The following is a 26,062-nucleotide window of genomic DNA, read 5'->3' on the forward strand; positions in this document are numbered from 1 at the left end:
CTCCTTTCACGATTGCTGATTGCTGATTGCTGACACCCTCAAACCATTTTCTCTGTACACTAAATTCTTCATAGCCGGGAAAAATTATGGAAAAGTGAAGGGTTTGTTCACGACGGTGTTTAAAGACGCTATTAGGAGGATCTGTTTTAATGTGTCTGCAGCGCCACCCTCTGGCCCGGAGTATCACACACACTGTAGTAAAGATGTGACTTTTTGGAACAAATGTACTCTGCTCACGCCACAGAGTAAGGGATTTATCAGTACAGTTACGTAGCCCTGCACTGCAAAAAACTGAAACCTTATCAAGTGTTTTTGTCTAATTTTATGTACAAATTCTGCCAATGGAACAAGAAAATTTGCAAAAATTTTTGCTTAAAACTAGAATAATGTATGAAAACAAGTAACCTTTCTCTTGATCTTTTTTTAAAACATGTTACAGTAAGTCAGACCTCATTTTGTCTTTGAATAACTTAAAATCAGACATTTTTCTGGACTGGTCAGGTGAATGTGGCTCAGATTAAGTCTAAAAAGACATTTTCCACTGAAAAAACAAAACAAAGACACTTGATAAGATTCCTGTTTTTTTCTAGTGTGTGAGTGTTTTTGTCTTATTTAAAGTAAAATATGTTGTGTTATACCAGATATGAGCCACATTCACCTGGACAGTCCAGAAACATTTCTTATTTTCTGTAACTTAAAGACAAAAATGAGATGAGAAGTTTGTAACAAGTGAAAAAATCTCAGACATAAGACATTTTTCTGGACTGGTCAGGTGAATGTGGCTCATATTGAGTCTAAAAAGACATTTTTTACTGAAAATAAGACAAAAACACTTGATAAGATTTCATTTTTGTAGTATATCACCAGGACTATTATAATTACATATGTCCAACAGTTACACAGGATAATATGGACAATTCTACGCTGCAAAAACTGAAATCTTATCAAGTATTTTTGTCCCATTTTAAGTTAAAATTGACTTCTTACACTGGATTTGAGCCACATTCAAAAGACCGGTCCAGGAACATTTCTCATTTAAAGTTCCTTAAATACAAAATCAGGTCAAAATTACTTGCAAGAAGTAAAAAAAAATCTTCCTTAAAAAAAAAACAAGAAAAATGTCCTTAAAAATGATTTGGAAAATGGAATAATGTCTAAATACAAGTAACTTTATTCTTATTGGCATTTTTTTACTTGTTGCTAACAATTCAGACCTCATTTTTGTCTTATAATAACTTAAAATAAGTTTTTCTTGAGTGGTCAGGTAAAAGTAGCTCATATTAAGTCTAAAAAGACATTTTCTTCTGAAAATAAGAAAAAAACATTTGATGAGATTTCAGGGTTTTTTTTGTAGTAGATCACTGGGCCAATTTTAAAATACTGATGTCCAACAGTTACACAGGATAATATGGACAATTCTACAATGCAAAAAACTGAATTCTCATGAAGTATTTTTGTCTAATTTTAAGTAAAAACTGTCTTATAATACTTTTTTCGAGCTACATTCACCTGATCAGTCCAGAAGAGTCTCCTTTTTCAAGGTGTTTTAAAACAAAATGAGGTCTGAATTGCTGTAACAGGTAAAAAAAATTCTGATAATGAAACAAAAGAAAAGTTACATAAAACTAGAAAAATGTCTTAAAACAAGAAACTTTTCTCTTGGTCCAGTGGCAGATTTTTTAAACTTGTTACAAGGAATTCAGACCTCATTTTTTCTTTAAATAACTTGAAATCAGACATTTTTCTGGACTGATCAGGTGAATGTGGCTCATATTAAGTCTAAAAAGACATTTTCTACTAAAAATAAGACAAAAATACTTGATAAGATTTCAGTTTTTGCAGAGTTTGCACAATTCACCCCTCTTAAAAAAGGAGATTCGGTAAGATGGACAGTTTCAGTGATTGGTTTTAAAAACACTTTTTTAGCCTTTTGAAAGTTTTTACCATTTTAAAAATGCTGACTATCTCTTATCTTAGGTCAGTCTTACAAGTGAAAAAGAGACTTAGGCCTCAGGCCTCTATGCTAACAGCTACAGCTAAGCCCTGTTTCCACCAAGCGGTCCGGTTTGGCCCAGTACGGTTTGGTACAGGCTGGCTTGGTTAAGCTTGGTCCTGTTTGTATTTCCACAGCCAACAGTGCCCCCTCGTGGTAGGTGGTGTATAAGCTGAAAGCTGACAGCTGCATCAGGTACATAATAGTGTGACGCCGAAGGATGAAGGATGCCAAAAAGTGGGACGTCTCGTTTTGGTTATTCAGGATCTGTCCCAGGATTAGCCAGTGGAAACACCGTATAATGCATGCCATGCCAAGACGGACCAAACTGAACCACTTGGTGGAAACGGGGCTTTACGCTCAGTGAAGTTAGCTAGCATCTCTTTTATGCAAAAGTTGTAATCCTGCTATCTTCAAAACAAGTGAATTATTAAAAACTAATTCCTGTTCGTTGTTAAAGACTGGAGGTATCGCCCCCCCCCCACAACGACTGCTTCACTTCACTGCTCATTACAGTAATTATGGTACAATCACTTGGTAATAGCATCACAGTGAGTTTCCTGTCAGTGTTTGATTTGATTTCCTTTCTCCTTCTTAAAAAGACTTCATAAAAAGTGTTTGTCATTCAGCTCAATGAGAGTCTCTTTCTGCAGATCTCTGTGGTTCTGGTTCCCTGTGGATCGCTAACCGTAGCGCCGCTGCATTAGCTTCAATTATTGCAAAAACCCAGTAACAGGGCATGAAGGAAAGTCTGAGAGGAAATGTTTCCAAAGAGGATTTGTCTTTATTATCTGCTGAGAGTCTGTGAGTCAGTTCCAGGTCAGTTAAAGGGGCAATGCAGCATTTTCACAGGTGGCCATGTCAAACTCTTAATATACCCCAGTGGTACGCGACACATGAAATATTTTCTGTCTTTGCTCAGAGAGGACGAAGTGTGAGCTAATCCAGGGAGGTAGCCTGTTTTATTAGAGCAGGGGGGACAAGGTTATGTTATTCTTTATGTTTAAAGGACGCCATCGACCAGGAAAGTTTGCTAAAGGTTAAAGACTCTACGGAGAGTTTGTGTTAGAGAAAGAGTTCAGAGGACAAACCTGTTGTCATCAGTCTTGGTCCTTTCACTGGCTGGGCTGTTGTCACATATGGGGCCGACGTGACTTATACTGGAACAAAGGAAACATTAGCATCAGGAGTTAGCATTTAAATACACATGAAGCACCACTATGCTAACAACATATCTTTGGCCTGAGAAAAGTAAACAAGGAAGTTTTTCTTTGTCAATTTCTTGGAGGACTGGTGCTCAATTCTGTTCTTCTTGGTCCTGATTCATCAAAAATATGTTACCTACATGACATATCTGGTTTACTGCTATGACTCTTCCTGTTAACAGTGTGACTAAGGTTTAATAATGATTGTTGTAGTAAGTAGGCTGATAAGATCACAGTTTACCACTATTTACTATTAAGCTGGAACTTTACTTTAGTTGTACTAATTTACTAAGTTTTGAATCAATTAATTCATGTTTAGATAAATAACGAGTGTGATTGTATTTAGTTGGTGGCTGGCTAATGTGTGCTAAAGTATGTTGTTGGCTTGTGGTTGTGACCATAGACTGTAAAAAAAAAAAAAAAAAAAAAAATGGACGTCATCACGTTTATCTCGAAGTGAGGTCACCACAAAAACTGCTCCCCCTGGTGGCTGCCTGCAGTATAGGTCAAATAATGGATATAATATAAGAGATATCATTTGGCTGTCTTGTATTCAGGTCCTCTTTTTTTTCTGAAAAGTTTTGTTTTCATTAGTTATTAGAGGTTAAAAATGAGGCTTTACGTCACGTTTAATGATGATTGACAGCTGACGTTAGGGATGGGTAACTTTCACATTTGAAACGATACGGTACCGGTACCGGGTACTTGGCAATCGGTACAGGTACTTAGCAGTACCAATTTTTGGTACTTTTTTGCGTTAATGTGGTAAAAAATATTGATTGTTTATTAATGAAATATACATTTTTTTCAACTGAACATTGTTATTGTTCAATATGTAATCTTGCGATGCTGTGTTCATGTCAAGCTTGGAAAATCGCATACTCTTCCACTCTGTCACAGTCACAAGGATGCATTTAGGTTCCTAAGCATGGTACCTTTTGATTCCATGTGAATCGGTACCCGGTAATTTTGACAGAATTTGGTCGGTACTTATAAAAGTACCTAATTCGGTTCCCATCCCTAGCTGATGTTCTTGTGTATTTTCTTCAGGGATTGTAAAATATGTCAGGAGGAAGAGCCAAGAAGTGGTTAGACTCTCCAAGCTTCACTCAGATTCTCTCTGAGTTCCTCATAGCCTCTTAGGAATGTGTATTTATAAGATTTTGTTGATACCAGTGTCCTTATCGATTCTGCGTATCAATCCAATTCTTGATTAATTCCTTTATCGTGGATTTTCTCTATACAAAAAGTAATTCAACTAAGCTTAATTGAGTTTTAAGTGCATAAATATGTAATTAGTCACTGGATCTGGATATCTGTGGACGTAAATTGAACCTTGCTTTAGTTATTAAGTTGTACATGAGCCTGAACGTAACTTTTCTTTCGTCTGCCTGTGAGTGTTTTGACATTTGGAGATCTCAGTATCATTAAAAAAAAAAAAAACGTGATATGTTTCTGTGGTGAAAGTTAAAATTCTGTTGTAAAAACTAAGTTATACTGATTTATGCTAACCGCTAGCATATCAATACAGTTTCCCATATAGGTTAGCATCAAGCTAACACTATTTTTTGGGGTTAAAAAGGAGATTTATAGAGTAATTTACATTTCTCCGTGTGTTCAGTTCTTCAGTAACACTTCAAGCTGCATCTGCTAAGCTAAGCTAGCTGTGGCAGACTAGTTGGTATAAGGTTCGGCTGGTTTTCGTTAGCCATCCCTAAACCCTTTACTGCATTGACAATAGCTGCAGAATGGCGGCACCTGTGACGGGGAATTTTGGCTTCAAAACCGTGCAACAGAAAAAGGCGGAGCCACGCTGTCCACTCTATTTACAGTCTATGGTTGTGACCACTGGCTAACTTTATTTGATCCTTCAGTTAAAGTGTATTTTCCTAACTTTTAGTAAATAAAGTCTGATGCAATGTAAGAATAAGAAACGAAGTCTGAAGACTCAAACCACAAGTTAAAATGAACCTAAAGAAAACAGCCTCTCCCTGAAGCAGACTCTCCGTTGACCTTTGATATCAGCCTCTATAAGCTGCTCTCTTCTAATTTGTACGGACCAGACTGGGATCATCTGCTTGATCTGACGCCTGCCAGCTGTGATTAACTCAAACATCTCTGCATCATCCTTCAATGGCACTTTAATTACATACGATTCCCACTGCCACTGGAGTCATGGCGACAGAGATGAGAGAAAAACACCTAAATGAGGAACCTGATGTGAACCGCTGACTGATGCCTCGTTTAAAGCTCCGTTTCACTCTCACACTGAATGCTTTTAATCCAGTGATCAAAGCCAGGAGACTTTTCCCTCTCATTTGATATTTGCTTTTGGATGAGCTTGAGTAAAGCTGCATCTCAGAGCTACGAGTGGACCTGATATGCACAGTGTACTCTCAAAAACCCTCGGCTCCACGGCATCCTCTTAAGGCGATAACCGAGGCTTTTAAAGAGGAGCTCTCCTGAAGAGAACAAAGAGATTTCTCCTAATCCCTGCAATAAGAGGCCAGCCAGTCATTTTCACGCCTTGGAAAAGTAAAACCTGATCACATAAAAGGCTCCAGGTCTGCACACTGCACACGATTCAAGGATACATGCATCTTTTATCACTGCACGCCTGGAAATAGGTGAAGTCTGAGGGCGAGAGGCTCTTTCCTTTTTCAGAGCAGCCACTATATTCTGACTGAAATGGAAAATGAGGGGTTGTCTGAGAACACTCGAGGAGCGCAGCATGCTGAAGGATGTTGGAGTGAGGAAAGAGGAGACGAGCCGTGCACTGCTGAGTCACACTCACCCACAATTCATAGGAGAGCAGAGTCCCATGAGTCTGTGGGGAATGCCATGTGTTGAATAGGTGAGAGCAGTGATACGGCGGAGCAGATGAGATTTCACAGCAGAGGAGGTGATGAGCAGTAATGAACAAAGGCACATGCATGAATACACACAGAGTAAACACAGGAAGACGAGTGGAGATCTTCCTCTGAATGCAGAACATTGATTTAGTGTTGACACTTTTTTTGACCAGTGACGCACAAACAGGATGTCACACACAAACACACAGTGAGCACACGCTAATGTAACCTCATCAGAGTCAATCAGAGCTTATTTTCCTTTCATTATCACTCTGATGAGGTCTGTCTGTGAGGGCGAGGCTGAGGAAGAAGCAGAGAGGCTTTTCTGTTGAATACACCGTACGATGTGTTCAACAGTATTCAGCACTTTATGGAGCTATTACTGAACCTAATGATCCACAAATGTGTGAGTCAATTCATTAATCTGTAAACTGATCCATAAATCTGTAAACTGGTCTATAAATGCGTGAACTGATCCAGACGTGTAAACTGGCTCATAAATCTAAAATCTTAACTATTAATGTGTGAACTGATCCGCATATGCTTAAACTGGTTCACAAATCTGAAATCTGAACTACAAATGCGTAAACCAATCACCAAATGTGTAATCTAAACGGCATATGCGTAGACTGGTCCACGAATCCGTTATCTGAACTGCAAATGCGTAAACTGATCCAGACATGTAAACTGATCGACAAATCTGAAATCTGAACTACAAATGCGTAAACTAATCCACAAATGCACAAACTGATCCCCAAAAATGTAAACTGATCCACAAATCTGAAATCTTAACGACAAATGCAAAAACTGATCCACAAATTTGTGAACTGAGCCACAGATGTGTAAACTGGTTCACAAATCTGAAATTTGAACTACAAATGCAAAAACTGATCCACAAATCTGCAATCTGAACTGCAAATGTGTAAACTGATCCACAAATCTTAAATCTCAACTTCAAATGCGCAAACTGATCCACAAACCTTAAATCTGAACTACAAATGCGAAAACTGATCCACAAACCTTAAATCTGAACTACAAATGCGAAAACTGATCCACAAACCTTAAATCTGAACTACAAATGCGAAAACTGATCCACATACCTTTAATGTGAACTACAAATGCATTAACTGATTCACATATCTTTAATGTGAACTACAAATGTGTAAACTGATCCACAAATCTGTAATCTGAACTACAAATGCTTAAAATGATCCACAAATCTTTAAACGGAGCTAAAAATGCATAAACTTATCCACAAACCCTTAATCTGAACTTCAAATGCATAAACTGATCCACAAATCTTTAAACTGAACTACAAATGCATAAACTGATCCAGAAATCTGAAAACTGATTCACAAATCTGTTAACTACAAATGCGTAAACTGATCCACAGATGTGTTAACTGATCCACAAATGAATAATCTGAACTACAAATATGTTAACTGATTCACAAATGTGTAAACTAATCAACAAATGTGTAAACTGTATAACAATTGTGTAAACTGATCCACAGATGAGTAAACCTATTCACAAAACTGTAATCTGAACTCCAATTGCGTAAACTGATCCAGGAATGTGTAAACTGTTCCACCGATGTGTTTGCAGAATTGCAAATGTGCCAAATAAATTACAGATGTTTGTGCAAATCCACAAATATGTGCATCAACCCACATTTTCATGTTTCTGTGCATCTGTGTACACATTTTTATGGATTTGCACACACATTTGTAAATATCTTACAAATCTGCAAACCATTCTACACATTTGTGGATCAGTTTAGGCATTTGTAGACTGACTCACGCATTTGTTGATTAGTTCACATATTTATGGATGTATTTTTATTAATAATTTTGCTACAGTAATAGCTCCATAGCATTTCAGCATTATCTGCAAAAATCAAAGCCAGGCATCAGACACCATGAAAACAAGAGCTGTCCAAAGCAGTTCAGCACAATAACCATCCACAAAAACAGCTTTTTGATGGTTGTTATGTTTTCATTCTATGTCTGGTATTATTTTATCAAAGCGGAGCTGGATCATCCTTTGAGGCAGGGCTTCATGGTCCAGTTTCACCAGATTGCGTAATCTAGTTTCCCCTTTTGATCCAGAATCAACAAAGAGCTTCACTAAGGTAGAGTGTGTTGCAGGGCTGTTTAGTCAGACTGTCCTGTGCTGTAACATTTGTTAAAGTTATTGTGTCTGCACACAGTAGCGATTTCAGCGTTGCACCTTGATTGATCTGGAAACAAAACACAAACAGGCTCCGTGCAGAGTCCGCCAGTGGAGCCTGACGAATGAGGTTCAAGTGAGGAAAAGAAAACAGCTTCATAATTTCAACACGTGAGCAACAGCAAAAGTCTGCTCAAACTGAGAGTGAAACAGGCGTTGGTGCCTCTCATGTACGTGTGCCAGCTGGTCTAATAAAGCTCTGCAACTTGATGCACATTAGAGTCCTCATGCGATAACTCATTCAAGTCTTGCATGAGATTTATTTCATTGCGGTGATAAAGCTAAAGCTACTGTGCGCAATTAGCTGATTGCCACAGGCTACGATTTAAAGCCTCCCTCCTTGAAGGGAGTCTGCCAGAGTGGATTTTCAAACGACTCGCTGATTCATCAATCTGAGCCAAACGGTAAACACTCCAGATCTGTAACTGCTCTTTCTTTGATTTACAACTTGGCAGATATCGAGAAAATAAAGTTGCTCTTGCACTTTTTGAAGCTCTGTATTCGGTCCTAACCAGCTTTATAAGGAAACTGCTGCTCTGTAGCATCTTAATGCCTCACCAAAACCCCAGCTAGCTGCTGTGAGAGCTGACCAGGAAGTGTAAATCTGATGTTTTGAAGCTTTCTGTGAAGACAGCTATTTCTTTTGTCTCATCTTTTTTTTTGTGTGTGTTAGCCTACTAGCATAATTGCCTATACGTTATATACATTTAAATTATCCTTTTGCAAGCCTAATAGCACAAGTGCCTAAATCAAATGAATTAAAATAAAATTAAAGCTGCAAGCTGTGCTAAGGTGGTTACAGAACATTAGAGAACGTGGATGATTTGAAGCATGTTTGAAGGTGTTTGTGCCACTTAACATCACATATGTCCAATAGGTGGCGCTTTTCCTGTCCCCCAAATGAATATGAATATGAGTCTAATAAGTGTGGAGGAAAGTGCCACGCATTCCCAGAAGGTGGCACTATTGCAGTAGCTGAGTTTTGAGTGTTAACATGTTGAGAGTTGGACCTTGATCATGCATGTGAAATTTGAAGCAGATTGGACCCCATATAAAGGAGTTACAATGATTTCCTGGTTCATGGAGAGATATCATAGTTTGAGGCGGCGCCATGGAAACACCCTTTAACTACAGGATATGACCTGATGAGTGATGCTTTATGAAGGCCTGAAAACCATATCTGAGCACAATTAAAGTCAGAGATAAACATATGACTTCCTGTTGACAGTAGGTTTGTTTAAGGTTTACATTTGACGAAAAAATCATCAACTTTGGTGATTGACTGTGGCCACACCTGCTGAGTTACACAAAATCCTTACATAGATTTTAATCATCAATGTGTCTAGTACGAACATGCAAAGTTTGGAGTTAATCTAATGAAAAATAGAGGAGTAGTATGTTTGAATACGAACCCTATAAATGGCAAAAAATGGGCATTTAACTCAAATTTCCAAACTTCCTGTTCATAAAACAGTAAAAAGTAAGAGACTTTTTTGTAGGTCTAAGTATGATAGTTATGCACAAAAAATTTCAGACCTGTATGTTAATGTAGCCAGAAGGGCTGCAGATTTAAGCCACTAGGGGGCACTCTGGAAAGTTTGGGTGCTTGGGCCTTAATAAATAGATCAACATGATAATATAGATATATAAACATTAAATTAGAAACAGTATTCAAAGTTAACAAATATAAATAAAATGTATATATTTTTCCTTTTTTTAAGCTTTGAAATACAACCAAGGCTATTATGCTAATAGGCTAACAGTAGGTAACTACAGATGTAGGCTTCAGGTTGGTTTGAACCATTCAAGCTTCAGTTTTTATGTTTTAAAATCAAGACAAAAAGTTTAGCAGACACATTCTGGTGTCTTACGTGGACCTGCCACAGTTTGTTCATCTCTTTGTTTGACTCCTGAAGGTTTCCACCCAGAGAAAAACAAAACACTGCATCACTGAACAGGCTTTTATCCTACATCTGTGCTCACTCAGAGGAGTGCCAGGATAAAATCGAAGGTGATTCATTGGAGGAGTAAAGCAGTGTGTCACGAAAATGGGCACTTTAACGGTGAAATTCTTCAACAAGACCAAGTTCATGTAATGAGAAGAGAACACAGTTTTTTATCTTGTCTCCAGATTTCCTTCCAACTGTCTCTATTTCCCACAAAGTGAAACTATCTTTTCTTCTGCCAGCTGCAGTTTGCATTATGATGAGATCCTCAGCCCTCACATCCTGCCTGAGCTGTGCTTTGACTGTTCTCTCAGTCTAGACAGGGAATACTTTAGTTTCATCAAAGTATTAAAACTTGATTTGTTGTTTGGTATTCTATCATGTTTGACTCCCCCGCGTTGTGCTTACCTCACGTTGCAGGACTGAGAGTCTTTGTTGAGCTTGTGGAACCAGGACTGCTGAGCCTGACGACATTCTGCTTTTGTGATCACTCCGTCTTTATCCTGGGCTAGACCCTTGAACACTGACCGTGCAGTGTCCCTCTCCTTGGCAGTCAACACACGCACCAGTGAGTTCTAAGAAAAATCAAACAGATCGATAACTATCTGCTCAGTCAAATAGGCTTCCAACTTAGGAGCTCACAGGCCAGATTTTGTCAGGTTTTGCTGTTTTTCAAGCTGTCTGAAAAGTTAGACATTGAAAAAGAATGCATCACAAACACAAGCTTTTTTTAACGCCAACACTTTTGAATGCACAAATAACCCACATCTTCAGTTATTATGACCTTCAGGCTGCAGATTGCTCGCAAAAGCAATCCCCCCGAGCAGAAATAAATAGGTCCTGAATTGCAGGTTCAGCTTCAAAGCTCTGCCAGATGGTCCTCTCAACAAGACAGAAGTTATTTGCATTACCTGTCAAGGTGAATTGAGTTACCACCTGAGGATGTCAGGTCTAAAGTTCCACCAAGCACACAGCTGATGCAAAGAAACTTGCTACCTCTTGAAAAAGTACAGCCCTACTGGATTTTTGAAAAACTGAAGTTTGGACGACTCTATAAGAAACTAACTTTCTGCAGTGTCAGCTAAGTGGGTGGTAAATTGTCACATCCAATGACTGCACTTGTGGGAAACTTGAAGAGCCAATCATTGTGACCAAGACCACGTAAAACCCTTAAAACTCATGGTAGACTTCATTTTAACGTTGGGTTGCTGTTAGTCTGTCAGTATGACCCTTCATTAAAGAATGTGGAGGATTTGAAGCATTTTTGAAGGTGTTTGTGGTACCTAACATCACGTGTGTCCAGTAGGTGGCGCTTTTTCTATCGCCTGAATCAGGGGTGTCAAACTTATTTTCACTGAGAGCCACATCAGCGTAATAGTTGCCCTCAAAAGGCCACAACTAACTATAAGACAGAATAAAATGTAGCTTGTGGCGGGATAGTTATGCTTTGCGGGTAACATAATCGGTGGCATTATGGGAAACATAGTCTATGGTCAATGCACCCTTTTGACTAATCTATAATAAGGCAATCAGACCTTTTAAGCTCTTGTGGGCCACATAAAATGGTGTGTTGAGCCACATTTGGTCTGCGGGCCTTGAGTTTGACACCCTTGAGTAAATACAAGTGTTAAATGGGACTGTGATCACGTGTGTTAAATTTGTAACAGATTGGAGAATGTGTAGGGAAAACAGTACCACACATTCCCTGAAGGTGGCGCTATTGCAGTAGCTGAGTTTTGAGCATAAACATGTTGGGAGTTGGACCTTGATCGTGTGTGTGAACTTTGAAGCAGATTGGAACTTCTATGAAGAAGCTACAATGGCTTCCTGGTCCATGGTGGGATATCAGAGTTTGAGGTGGCGCCATAGAAACACACTTTAATATATGACCTGATATATGATATGACCTGATGAGAGATGCTGTATGAAGGCCTGAAAACCATATCTGAGCACAATTGAAAAGAAAATGTAAACAAATGACTTGCTGTTGAAAGTAGGGGGTGCTGTGCGCTTAAGGTTTACATTTTGATGAAAAATCATCAACTTTGGTGGTCACCTGTGGCCACGCCCACTAAGTTACACAAAATCCTTACATAGCTTTTAATCATCAAAGTGTCTAGAATACCCATGCTAAGTTTGGAGATAATCTAATGAAAAATAGAGGAGTAGTACGTCCAAATACAAACCCTATAAATGGCAAAAACCGGACATTTAACCCCAATTTCCAAACTTTCTGTTCATAATTCAGTATGGCTGTAAGAGACTTTTTTGTTGGTTTAGGTATGATAGTAATGCACAAAAAATTTCAGGCCTGTATGTGAAAGTAGTCAGAGGGGCTGCAGATTTAAGCCACTAGGGGGCGCACTGGAGCAGGTATTGGCATGAAAAGACTGGATTCATAAATTTTTCGCCATGACTGAATTTTGTGGCTAGGTGTATTTGCATTTATCTTAAGCTGATTAGTTCAGTGAAGCTTTATGAAGACCTAGAACCATATCTTAAAAGAAAATGTAAACAAAGGGATAAATCACAGAGTCAAATATTCCTATTGACAGTAGGGGGCGTTGTGTGTTTAACGTTTACATTTGAAGAAAAAATCATCAACTTTGGTGGTCAATTGTGGCCACACCTATTGAGTTATAAAAAATCCTTTCATAACTTTTAATCATCAGTTTGTCTAGTATACACATGCCAAGTGTTGAGTTAATCTGATGAAAAACCCAGAAGAAGAAAAGAAAGAAAGAAATGTCATGATAAACCTCATCGTGGATGAGTCCGTTAGTCTTTTTGTGGCTGCCTCGTGAACTCTGTTTTGGCGTTCTTATGCTCTGTATTTACCTCTGTGCGAAACTTCTTCAGCACAGCCAGCGACTCGAAGTAGAGGAAGTCTGACCACTCAATGTGACCCTTCTTCTCCGGGTCCAACGCTGCAAACTGGGCCAAAACTTCCTCTTCCTGCTCATCAGTCAAGTCCTTATCAAACTGCTGCTTGGATGCAAAGTGGCGGTACTGCAGCAGCTCATCTGACACCAGGCACGACTCTACAGCAGCGAGGAACAATTCATCACATCAGACTTAATTAGTAACCAAGCAGTCTTCCAGATATTATTAACTTATGGTGAGTCATTCTCTGCTAAGACAGGACCACCTCCCACTGATTGTACTCCGTCCAAGCTGTGGAATAATACCACGCATTCTGAAGTCAGCGTGACAAATAATGTTGTAACTCTGACTGAGAAATGTGGAGGGAACTAAAAAATAATAGTCAGGGAAAAAAATGTCTGTTTGTATGGATCAGAAAACAGATGTGAGATTTAAACAGATGTGCAGCAATGTGCAGAAAGGAGTTATGACATTTATTTTGCTTTTTCTTTCACAAACTTCTTTCTTTTAAGACAAAGAGTACAAAAAGAATTATTATTTTTCACATTTCACACATAAAAAACACAAAAATCAGGCAGTCAGACAGGCTGCACATGGGGAAGTGGTTTAAGCTAACTGCAAACAGCATGCTAACAGGCTAATGTTAGCGATCTTGTGATTTCCAGGTGAAGTAGTGAATTTGTAATTTGGAAAAGGAATAGCAACACGTAAATAAAGACTAAATAACACAATCTACAAGAAAAAGCAATAACACTATTATAACAATCATCTATAAAGGGTAAAGAAATAGTTAATTAACCATTTGTTAACTATTATTTACTGTTAACATTAAATGAAAGTATAATTAATATTTTTCGCTCATAATTTGTAATGCTGTAATTCATGTTACGTAAACAGTGTATTGATGCACACACTATAACATTTCACTTTATAAACTATAAACTTTAAAAAGTGTTAGTAAATGACGACCAAGTAGTTAAAATAAAACAAAAACAAATAAAAAAACTTTAAGACAGTTTATAAAAAATCTATAACCATTACAAAGAAATATATGTATATATATATATTTGTCATAGTTTGTAACAATGTTGTAATATGTTAAATCTTTATAACATTATTGGATGTTGGAACTGAAGATTGTAATCCATTTAAAGCATCTATAAACATTTTCTAGATAGCTAATTAATACTGTATCAATGATTATTAAAGGTTAGAATTTTTGTGGATTTTTTTTTTTGCAATTTTTTTCTAACTTCTTAAATTTAAAAAAAAATTGCAAATTTTTTATTACAAATATTTTTTTGAATTTTTTTTGTGCAATTTTTTTTAAACTTCAAAATCCTTTTTTTCAGAATTTGATTTTAATGGGAATTTTTCCAACTTATTAAAAATGACAAAATTATTTGCAACTTTTGAAAATGTTTGAAATTCCAATTTTTTATTGCAAAATTCATTTAGAATAAAAAAACTAATAAATCATTAATAATAGGTTTATTTACCATCCTCAATCTTTCAATCAGCTTGTAAATAGTTAATAAATGTGTATCAATAAACTGTTAGCACTAAATATAGCATTCAAAACCATGAGCAAACATTAGCTGTAATTTCACAACAACAAATGGTTAACTATTAACCCTTATTTACCTTTTATAGATGATAGTTATTATAAAGGGTTGCCAACAAAGCTACAGCTAATCTCATTAGCCATTTTTTTTGGTTTTTATTATAAAAGGGGCTCAAATTATACAGATTTTAAAAATCAGTCAGCACCAAAGTTGAGACCTCACTGATCAGTAAATATTGACAACCATATGATTTAAAAATATCCTACTGAATGTATCCTAAAGTTGAACAGAATAACAGAGTCTGTTCCCACCTGGGATGATCTTGCACTGCTTGAACGTCTCCATAAGGCTGTACATCTCCTCCTCCGTCAGAAGTAGATTCAGGTTATCCTGAGGATCAGAGCGACACGAGGGCAGAGAATTACACTCAGCAAGTCATGTTCACACAGTTTCCTCCTAAGTGCTGCCTCACTTGATGTGCTCTTATTGTACAAGGTACGTCCATAATGACACTGCTGCCTACAGCTATTAAATCATGAATCCATTTTCTGAGCTAATTCACTCCTAAAGAGATCCACATGAAATGCACTTACACCCCACTCTCTGTTCATAAAGGCCCCATAAGAAGAGAGAGGAAGGAAGGAAAGGGATTTCTGATTAACTTTCTTTAAGAACTTTGAACACAGTGCCATGCAGCTTGGTATGTCATGATGCAACATTTATAATATACATTTTTTATTTATCCGTGTGGTACTGACATCAGCAATTCAAAAAGCAAAGGAATCACTCATTTGTAATCAATGTTTAATTATTGTAAGTGTCATCATTTAGCTCCAATAATACCTGTAAGATGTAAACAGTTCAGTTCCGTTTTTTTGTAAATAATCTTAAATATTGTGTGAATCCATCAGACCTTCAACTTATCTGCTCCAAATCAGAAGCCATACTCATTGGCCCCTCCCACCAGGTCCAGTCACCCCCCATAACCACCATCACCTTCTCTGGACAATCTATTCCCATCTCAACTGCTGTTGTAACCAACCTCAGAGTGGGACTGGAAAACCACATCAAATCTCAGATCTAAATCATGTTTCTTACTCTTAAAGAGCGTTGCCAGGCTCCGCCCCTCCCTCGCTGTTTCTTACACCGAGAACTCATCCACGCCTTCATGTCCTAGAGACCAGACTACTGTAATGCCCTCCTCAGAAATTTTTGCAAATTTGGGAAATCAATTTTTTGTGGATTTTTCTACAAATTTTTTACTTCTTAAATTTTTTGCAATTTTGTGAATTTTTTTAAATACAATTTTTTTGGCATTTTTTTTCTTTCAAAATTCTCTATTTTTTTTTTTTTTGCAAATTTCAAATTCTTTAAATGATTTTTTTTTTTTGCAAATTTTTAAATTCTTTAAATTTATTTTTTGCAAATTTAGATTTTTTATGGGAATTTTTTCAATGTATTAAAAATGACAAATTTATTTGCAATTGTTAAATTTTTTTTCTCGCAAAATTAATTATATATATATATAAAAAAAAAAAAAATAAAAAAACAAAAACAAAAAAAACCTTTTCTTTCAGATGACTTTTCACTTGATTTTAACTGCTCTGAATTTTACACACTCTATTGTCTTTATTGTGAAAGTAAAGTAGGTTTTGTGGCTCAGGAATGACTTTAATCCAGGTGAGTTGAGGCAAAATGGCTCCTTTAAAAATTAAGGCTGCAAATTCCTGCTCTGGACTATGGGGGACCAGGTCTTTTGCACAGCTGCACCAGGTCTGTGAAAGTCCCTACCCAGTCACCTCAGGACCCCACAGATCCTGCTGCATTAAAAAAAAAAAAAAAAACGCTTAAAGGCCTTCCTCTCGTGCTTTTTTTTCTAAAACAAACAAACAAATAAAAACGTAATAAATAAAAAATATTATTATATTTGCTAGTAAATACACAAACAGTCAGTATACTCAGGCAAAAACCCACCAAATTTCAAAATTCCACAAGTTTCCAATATGTTGCAAAACATTAGCATCAACCACATCATGACTGAACCAACCTCCCTGAGGAAAGTAAAATAAAGTTATAAATCAATCCCTCCATGAGCCAGACAGCGGCTCTGACTTCACTCCTCAGCTTCACTAACTAACAAACACGGGCACATGCCCTCATTACAGGAGCCACTGGGAGCTGAACATATGTGCTAACAAGCTGCACGGTGTCCTGCATTTCTTCAACCTGTCATCAAGATCACACCGTCTGCCAACGCCCTTCTTACCCACTTTCCACAGATTTTACAGAAGAAGACGTGTAGCGTATGTCAAATTAACCAGCCGGTCCCTCGAACTAAAACACCCCTGATGCTTTTTTTACATTAATTTATGTACAAATTAATGAAGAGTCTTCATTTTAACATCGAGAGTATTAACCAGTGTTGCTTATATATCTGCGTCTGGTCTGACAGCAGTGAAAGGACTCGTGGGCCTGTGTGCACTCTGGGCTCTGTTGGATTTTTGAAAAGCATCACTTTCACAAAGTGAAACTGTGGGTATAAAATGCCTCAGCAGAGTGAAAGCTATCACCACAGAGCAGCCAACAAAAAGGCTTTTTCATCGGAGAAAATTCACCATCCTTTCCTCCACATTCCTTTGTGCTGGGCTTACAGCTTGGGCAGTAAAGGGGACCAGAACGAGACCACTGCAAGGAGGCTTTTGACGTGTCCCAGAGGTTTCTTGGTGGGAAGAAGTCAAACTCATTTCCAGTCAGGGTTGGACTCTGTGAAAGCTGCCCTTTGTCACCGATTCTGATTATTACGTTTATGGACAGGATTTCTAGGCATGGCCACGTGGCGGAGGAAGTGTAGGCCCTACTGGCCTCATCGAACCCTGACCTCCAGCTCAAACTGGGGATGAAGATCAGCATCTCTATGTCTAAGGCCATGGTTTTCAGCCAGACAAAGGTGGACCCACTTCAGGTCAGGGGAGTGTCTTTCCCATAAACTGAGGTGTTAAGAGTATCTTGGGGTCTTGTTCTCGAGTGAGGGGAAAATGGACCCAGGGATTGATGGATGGATCTGGGCAGTGACAGTCAGCAGTGATGTAAACTGGTCTGTTGTTGATGTTGTGAAGAGAGAGCTGAGCCAGAAGACAAGGCTCTCGATTTACCGGTCAATCTACGTTCCAACCCTCACCTAGGGTCACAAGCTCGAACTCAAACACAAGCGGCTGAAATCAGCTTCCTGCCACTGGTCCTCTGCTTCAAGAGAAGCCAGGTGAGGAGATTTGTGAGGATGCCTCCCAGACGCCTTCCTGGGGAGTTGTTTCAGGCATTTCTATCAGGGAAGAGACCCCAAACACGATGGAGGGAATATCTCTCAGCTGACCTGGGAATACCTCGGTATCCTTGGTTGTTTTACACTTGTTGGTCCAGAGGATTCTGTTTAACTGGGGGTGAAAAAGCAACCAAACTAAACAGTATGAACACCATATGGTAATAGTGGGTGCAGACCATAGAGCAGGGGTCTGCAACTTTTACTTTCATTGGAGCAATTTTTCCTCAGCTCACCTGGATTATAGTCATTCAGGAGCCACAAAATCTACTTTACCTTCACAATAAAGACTACAAAGGTGAAAAATTCTAAACATAGTTAACAATGATTGTGAATAATGAGTAGTTCTTTAAATTTATGATTTTTTTTTACATGTGATGTCTTTATTTTCCTTCTTAATAAATCTGCAAAATTAAAAAAAAAAACCTTGGAAATTTAAAAAACTTCCACAACTTTCAAAAATTTTTGTAATTAAAAAATTTGCAAAAACATGAATCTAAAAAGAATTGAAATTTCCAAAAATTTCAAAATATTTAAAATAATTTTTAAATTTAAAAAATTTGCACATTTTCAAAAAAAGGAAATCATTTTTTTTGAAAATTTAAATAAAAGTTGAAATATAAAAAAAACATTTTCTTTCTTTTAAATGTTAACTTAAAATATATTTAGAAAAATTCTAATTTTAAAAATTTGCAAAATATTTTTTAAAAGTTGAAGTAAAATAAATTTGTAAAAACATGAATCTCAAAAAGAATTGGAATTTCCAAAAATTGCAAAATATTTAAATAATTTTTAAATTTCAAAAAATTGCACATTTTCAAAAAAAAGTAAATAATTTTTTTGAAAATTTAAATAAAGTAGAAATAATAACAAAAAATCCAATTTCTTTTTTTAATGTGAACTTTAAATATATTCAGAAAAATTTTAATTTTAAAAATGTGCAAAATATTTTAAAAGTTGAAGTAAAATAAATTTTCAAAAATTTAAAGTTTCTGAAAGAGTACCTGAATTTGATTACAGAATTCCGCTCAGCTCATCATGTTTTATTATTTTTTTTATAATGTAGTACCATACCATACCATACCATACCGTACCGGCTTTATTCATAGAGCACTTTTAAAACCAACCACGGCTGTAGACAAAGTGCTGTACAGGTAGATCAAAATACAATGATAAAAACAGGTAAGTAAAAACAGACAAAAGAAAAACATTGTAAAAACAATAAAAGTAAATAAAAAGAGCAAGTAAAAGAGAATAAAAGAAAATAAAAGAGAATAAGACCAGGCAAAGAAACTTAAGTCTCGCCGGAGTTAAAAGCCAAAGAATAAAAACGGGTTTTAAGACACATTTTAAAAGTGGACAGTACGTATCAAGCATTTATATCCTCTTGAAGACATTTTTTAAAGCTACAAGGAGCCACTGCAAAGGTGTCAAAGACCACATCAGGCTCCAGGGCCGCAGGTTGAACACCCTTGTCAAAGACTGTAAAAAACACAGACGTAGTCTCAGCGATGTCACCGTCTGTTCCTGATACAGTGAAACTAAGTTTACTCCTGTATGGCTGTCAAACTTAAAGTTAAGTTGATCTAACACCAAGAATAAAAACAGAGCACAATAAACCCACAAAAAACTCTCGCTTCATTATTTCTGAGCATTTAAAATCCACAGCAGCGTCACACTGATCCTAACTGATACAAACTGCAGAGCAGTGAAACTGGCCATCTGGAGCAGATGCTATAATTATTACATTGTTGTATCAAAAATAGATCTCTAAAAAGGGACTGAAGAGTTTGTACAAAAGCTCTCAGCAGCATCTGGGGAAAAAAATGTCTTTGTGACTCAAAAAGGCCCTCAGGGAGTACGTAAAATAAGACTTTCTGATCTTCTTCTGTCAGTTTGTATAAATAGAAACTTCAGACCGTCCTGTTCAGGAAGAAAACAGCATTTATTATGTTTTAAAATAGATTTTAATGAGACAAATTTAGACTTTTTATCAGTTTCAAAGCTTCCAGACTGACAGTAAGGTCTGTGAAGAATATGTGATGTTAAAACTCAGGTGAAGTGACACAAAAAGAAGTTTGGACGTGAAACAGAATGAACAACCAGCAGCTGCAGCTCCCTTCATGTTCCTGTCGCCTGTTTGTCACGGCGAGCTCTGTTTCTGCTCTGATAAGCCTTTTCAGCAGCTCGATAGAAAAACCTTCCAACAAAAGAGGAAGAGAGGAGAGAAGTCTGAACTCACGCTGACCATCGTGAACAGAAATAGTGCTCAGCGGGTGTGATTGTCCTGTGTCATGTCACTCACATGTCGCCTGTGATCTACACGCTTCCTTTGCTCTGACCTGAGTTTGATCCTGAGATCTGCGCCCTGAAGGAGCTCTACGACCCTCTATAAGAGGGGTGATGTAAAGACGGGTCACTTCCTGTTCACCAACCTTTCTTTTGTGTGATTCATCACTGAGCCACAGCCTGCCCTGAAGGCTGACTGTAAACCGTCTTTAAAGGAAACCCAGTCCATCAGTCGGCAGCAGTCCCCACAGTGTGTGTGAAATTAAATGTCAGGTCCACAGAGGGGGATTGGTAACAGCTGACTGATGTATGCTAACAAAACCTGGACTGAATTCACATTTCTGAGATGTGTCCTTCCACCCTCAGTCCCCTCACACGCTGAAGAAAGCCAGCTGCAGACAGAGCACCCTTCAGCGTCCTCTGTTAGATTGTGTGAAAAAGCACCCCCCACCGATTTGGCAAGTGATTCTGCTTCACAGGGTCAGCAAAGACGGCCCAGCTCCCAGCTCCAGCTCCCAGCTCCCAGCTCCCAGATCCCACTCCACTCTGAAGTGCTCTCAGAAAAAGCTCTCTTCAGCTGTTTACGCCTGGATTAGAGCAGATTGCTTTCTGCCTCCAGTACGGCCACAGTCACCAAATGAGGCGTCACTGACCGAAGAACTAGTTTCACTAAAGAACTAACAACACAAAGAAATGAACATCACTCTCTCACAGGAGATTCATATTCAACACATCCAACATGGTATGAATCTCCTTATTTACCAAAAATGTCATAAACAAAATAGTGCTAGCTTGATGCTAATGTATATGGGAAATTGCATTGATATGCTACCAGTTAGCATACATTGGTATAACTTCAGTTTCAGAATAAAATTTCAACTTTGTCTCAGAAACATATCACAGTTACTTTAAAAATACTGAAAACTCAAAATGTTGAAATACTTGAAGGTAAAGTTAGGTGCAGGCTCATGGCTGGCTTCATAACTACGGCAAGGTTCCAAACAGCTCAGAATAACACTATAACCACTTCGAGACACTAGATCCAGGGTCTTCAACCTTTACTTTCAATAGGCGCCATTTTTCCTCAGCTCAGCTGGATTAAAGTTATTCAGGACAAAAGATTTGACTTTATCTTTACAACAAAAACTAAAAATATATAAAATTCTTGACAAAGGAAAATCAAGCGAACATAATCTAAAAGAAATGTTTGAATTTATCAAACAACATGTCATGTGTATGTTTCTTTGTTTATATATATATATATATATATATATATATATATATATATATATATATATATATATATATATATATATATATATATATATATATATATATTAATGGAAAATTAAAAGAAATGCAAAAATTGCAAAAAATCGAAAAGTTGAAAATTTAAAAAAAAAAACACAAAAACTGAAATATCCAAAAATTTGAAAAAACTTGAAAAAAATGGAAATCCGGTTAATGTGTAAAAACAATACAAAAGTTTCTAAATTTCAAAAATTTGTATAAATCAAAAAATGATAAAAAGTTGCAAAAATTCGTTAGTTCAAAAAAACTTGTTAACTTTTTCAAAAATACCCTACAAAATTTTGAAATCTCAAAATATTGCAAAAATTATAAAGGGTTAACCCAAAAAATAAGTTAAGATTGCTAAAAATGCAAATGATTTAAAAAAGTTATTACACGTTTTTTTTTCAAACATACCCCAAAAACTGAAATTTCAAAAAATTGCAAATGTTTGAAGAAAATGGAGATTAAGTTAATCTGCAAAAACAATAAAAAGTTTAAATTGAAAAAAAAAAGTATAAATAATAATAAAAAAAATTGTGATTTTAAACGATTCTAAAATATCAAAAAAAGAAAATGAAACTTCAAAAATTTGCAAAAATTTGCCAAGAATCCTTGAATCTGATAACATATTTCTAACATTTTGGCAAACTCTTTTTTTTTCGCATGCTCATGTTTTCCCACATATCAATCATGTACATTAAGTTGTCACGTTGTCAGTGAAATGAATCCATCCACACAGAATTAAAATCTGTATTTTCTTCCAGATTAGTCTTTTTGTAGATGTAGTTATCTTCCCAGGGCTGTAAAACTTGAGGTTAGCCACAGGTGCATGGAAAGTTGGTGGGCTGTTGATGTTGTAGGAGGTGAAGTAGAGCAGTGGCAGGATTTATTGACAGATGGGATGAAGATTTAGTTCAACTAAATGTTAACACAGGATTTTATTTAGTGTCAGTGTCTTTAATCATCCAACGTTGCTGTAGCCTTTAACGGGTTTCTGAGGGAACAGTTTCAGCCAAGTTGTGACGGCTCTCTCAACAGATAAAGGAACAATTCTAACGAGAGTAATTTTCAGGTAGAAATAATTCCTGTAATCATCATTAACCTGAGAGAAACTTTCACCTGCTTCTACAGGAATTCTCACCGGCTAATCCAATCAGGTGGAGATGGTTGATGAGGCTAATGCTAATTACTGACAGTCGAAGGAAGCAGAGCTACTGTTAACGACGTTAGCTCTACCTGTGCATTTCCTGTCAAATCATGTTTTCTAAAGTGAAGAAAGGAAACACTCCCTCCACGTCTGTGCATTTTCAGGGCATGAAATGTGTTTTTACAGAAAAACGCCTCTCTGTTTGATATCTGATGTCTGAAGGGATAAACGGCGCTGTGTCTGACAGATCGCTCACAGGTAGCTCTGCGGCTGTCTGCTCAGAGTGACTGACGTCTTCTTACAAAGGTTGTCTCTGTGAAACTTTAAAGGAAATCTTATCAGGACTCCCAGGACTGCTGGCTGTAAGAGGAAACTGTCAGTAAAGCAGGCATTAGATTAAGGTGTCATCAGGTGATTTCACAAAAACCTGTTTGTTGAGTTTGATAACTCAGTGAAGAAAGCAGAAATATGTTAGCTGCTGGTGAGGAACAGAGCAGCGTGGTGATAAAAATGGTGGATCCAGTGCAGGGGCTGGATTTGCTGAATGCTAAACCTACATGCTGTATATTTTTGCATATCATTCACATTCACGGCGGTGCCAGGGAGCTGTGGGGACTTACACAATAGTAGCAGCTCCATCCGGTGACGGTGTGAGCCGTGTCTCTCATCTCCTGCAGGGCCTCGGCGCGCAGGTAGCCCAGCTCCCTCAGGCAGCCGTCGTGGAAAACCCGGGTGCAGATCCTGCAGGGGTACAGGTCGTCGGCCGTCCACACCTCACACACGTCGCACATTTCATCGCTCGGTGGCTGAGGCACAAACAGAGACGTGGGTCAGATTATGTCACTGGAAGAGGATCTTAGTCACAAAAAAAAATCCCTGCTCTCTCTGAGCGCCGTCAAATCTCTGGGTGACAGGAAGACGAGGCATCGCTCCATCTTTGGTCTGAGGGTCTCTGACATGTAGGCTAACATTTTACCTTTGCCCAACAAGTTCATTGTTTCATAAACTTCTCTGCTGAACCATCTACAGCCAAACTGCTAAATGAAACTTCTTGTTTCAATATAAAAATTAGGGGAAGGAGAAAAAAATGTTGTATCAAAGTATCAAGATTTTTTTTTTATTGTTGACTGTGAGTTTTTGTTCAAAAATCTTTTTCTTTCAAATTTGAATCCGTCATTTGAGTCTTTTTTGAAAGCTGGGTTAGAAAAAAGTTGAGATGTCACCTTCCCTGGATAAATCCTAAAAACTGACACATGCAGCCGACGAATCCGGCCTCTTTTCCAGGCACCAAGAAGGACAGATTCTGTTATATCTATCTATGTTGTATCTATACGTTTTTTTTTTTTTTTTTAACCTTCTGTTTTTCAATGCAAGCTTTCACACAAGCTACATTCTTTCGTGCAGCTTTTACTTTTTCAAATCCTAGGTTGATTTTTCCAAAGTTTTGCTAGCAATGTGCACACATCCGACCAATCAAAACGCTCGGTGTTGACAAGTCACATACCAAAACATTTAACATTGATCGTGTTCATGTCCCCGTACCTGTTTCTTTACGACAAAAGAAATAAAAAACTACAAAAACAACAATTACAAAGACATCGTTTGGAGGAGAATAGCTGCGGAGACTGAATCAACACCTACATATTGTGTGTAGGGGGCTTTAGCCTCATATCTCCCAGGATTCATTGCACGTTCATGCTGAATTTGATGGAAGGAGTCCTGTTTTATCCAGTTGTGAAGGATTTCTGGAAACAAATATGTGATCTTTTTGCTAAAACATTGAAGCAGATTCTTTTTTTACAGTGGAAAAAAAATTTTTGGGCTCTTTTTAAGTAAAAAACTGAGGAAAAACACTTCATTAATCTTCTTAATTTGGAAAAATTCTATGTTCATAAATGTAAATTAAAAAAAAAAAATCCTTGATGATTTTTATTTATTTTTTATTTTATTTTATTTTATTTTATTTTTTATTTTATTTACAGGGAAATCAAACAGTACATTCAGAAATCTAAAAATAAAGCTATTAAAAATATAAGCTCACATTTTACACTTTTTTAAAGAAAATCTAACATCCCACTAATGCTTGTTGATATGTGAAAACGTACGTTGTTGCTTAACTCCGACATGCAAATTCTGGTTCTATACTCTATCAATAAAGAAAATAATAATAATTAAGTATAATAGTAAAATAATAACTCTCGAAAATCATCCTGCTGGCTGCTGGACGGCTAATAACTTTTAGGTCACAATTCACCAAAGCATTCTGGGTAAGGACTTGAAAGCTGCAGTTTTACTTAACAGCTTGGAGAGGCTAAGGTTTGCAGAAAATTAGGAAGAGTTAATAAGAAAACCTTATTTAAAAAACAATTTAACGAACAATGGAAACTGCTTCAAGAGCAGAAAATTAAGAGTTTTCACAACAGTTTAAAACTTCGTCACATCCCAGCTGACATGTTGTCTAATTTCCCAGGTCACAGATAATCTGGGAGTTGTAGTCCACCTCTCATGTCCTGGATCCATTTACAACCAGCTCTCTGCATCATATCACATCACAGATCCAGTTTGAGCCTTTAACGGGGACTCAAACCAGCAGACATGTTCATCCATCAACCTCCACCGCGCTGAACTTTATCTAAAGTGAAGACGGACCAAGTGGCCCCGCAGGCGCTCACTTTCATTACGCCGCTCTGTGTGCATAGTGTTAGTGAGAGTGACAGCGTGCTGACATTATCGTCTCCTGAACGTGGCAGGACAAACTGAGAACGAGTTCTTCTGTAAGATCAGGCCTGTGGTGGAGACGAGACCATGTGGTTAAAAACACTGAGGGTTCAACTGCCTGAGAGCGTGACAGCACTCAGCTGCTTGAGATACAGGCTACACATTGTGTTCACAGTAAACAGAGCTCAGAGGATGAAGAGCTGAAGTAAGGAATTTAAGAGCATCAGTAGAAAAAAGGTAGTAGTGATGAATCCTGCGATTTTTATGTTTTTTGCATGATACAAAAGTAAACTTTTAAGGTGAGGTCTGCAGTATTTACCTAAAACATAGAATATCAACTTATACAGGAATAATCCTGCTCAGTTGTCTCCTCTGGGCCTCTGACACGTGTGTCAGTGTCTGTGTCTGCCTCAACCCCTCCTCTGCCTGGATGTTGATGTTTTAGTTGGATCAGGACATTTCTGGCTGGAATGTAAGCATCATTACCTCAGCCAATCACAGCGCGCCTAGTGTGCAATTGACTTCTGAGTGTTGATTAGCAAGTGGAAGAAGCTAATAAGAGCAGCTAATGCTAGCCAAACAGATAAAGCTTTTTCATAAAAGAGGGTGAAGCTTGGCTTGACTTT

General features: G+C 37.5%; 1 protein-coding gene across 2 annotated transcripts in view; it reads right to left on the minus strand.

Moving 5' to 3' along the window:
- The window catches only part of phf24 (PHD finger protein 24), a 49,645-nt gene that overhangs the window by 1,337 nt on the left and 22,246 nt on the right, over window positions 1–26,062 (minus strand). The window contains exons 3-7 of one of the 2 annotated variants that reach the window (XM_074691083.1): window positions 23,339–23,524; window positions 14,985–15,063; window positions 13,064–13,266; window positions 10,634–10,800; window positions 3,085–3,153 (exon numbers count right to left, since the gene is read on the minus strand). In XM_074691083.1, the coding sequence (XP_074547184.1) occupies window positions 3,085–3,153; window positions 10,634–10,800; window positions 13,064–13,266; window positions 14,985–15,063; window positions 23,339–23,524 (704 nt within the window). Of the gene's footprint in view, window positions 1–3,084; window positions 3,154–5,973; window positions 6,026–10,633; window positions 10,801–13,063; window positions 13,267–14,984; window positions 15,064–23,338; window positions 23,525–26,062 lie in introns of those variants that run through there. The other variant, XM_074691084.1, reaches the window with a different exon arrangement.

The sequence above is a fragment of the Halichoeres trimaculatus genome, unplaced genomic scaffold (genome assembly GCF_033239565.1).
Source record: "Halichoeres trimaculatus isolate MK-OKI-2021-1 unplaced genomic scaffold, fHalTri1.1 fHalTri1_scaffold_16, whole genome shotgun sequence".
In the NCBI taxonomy this organism is placed as follows: Eukaryota; Metazoa; Chordata; class Actinopteri; order Labriformes; family Labridae; genus Halichoeres; species Halichoeres trimaculatus.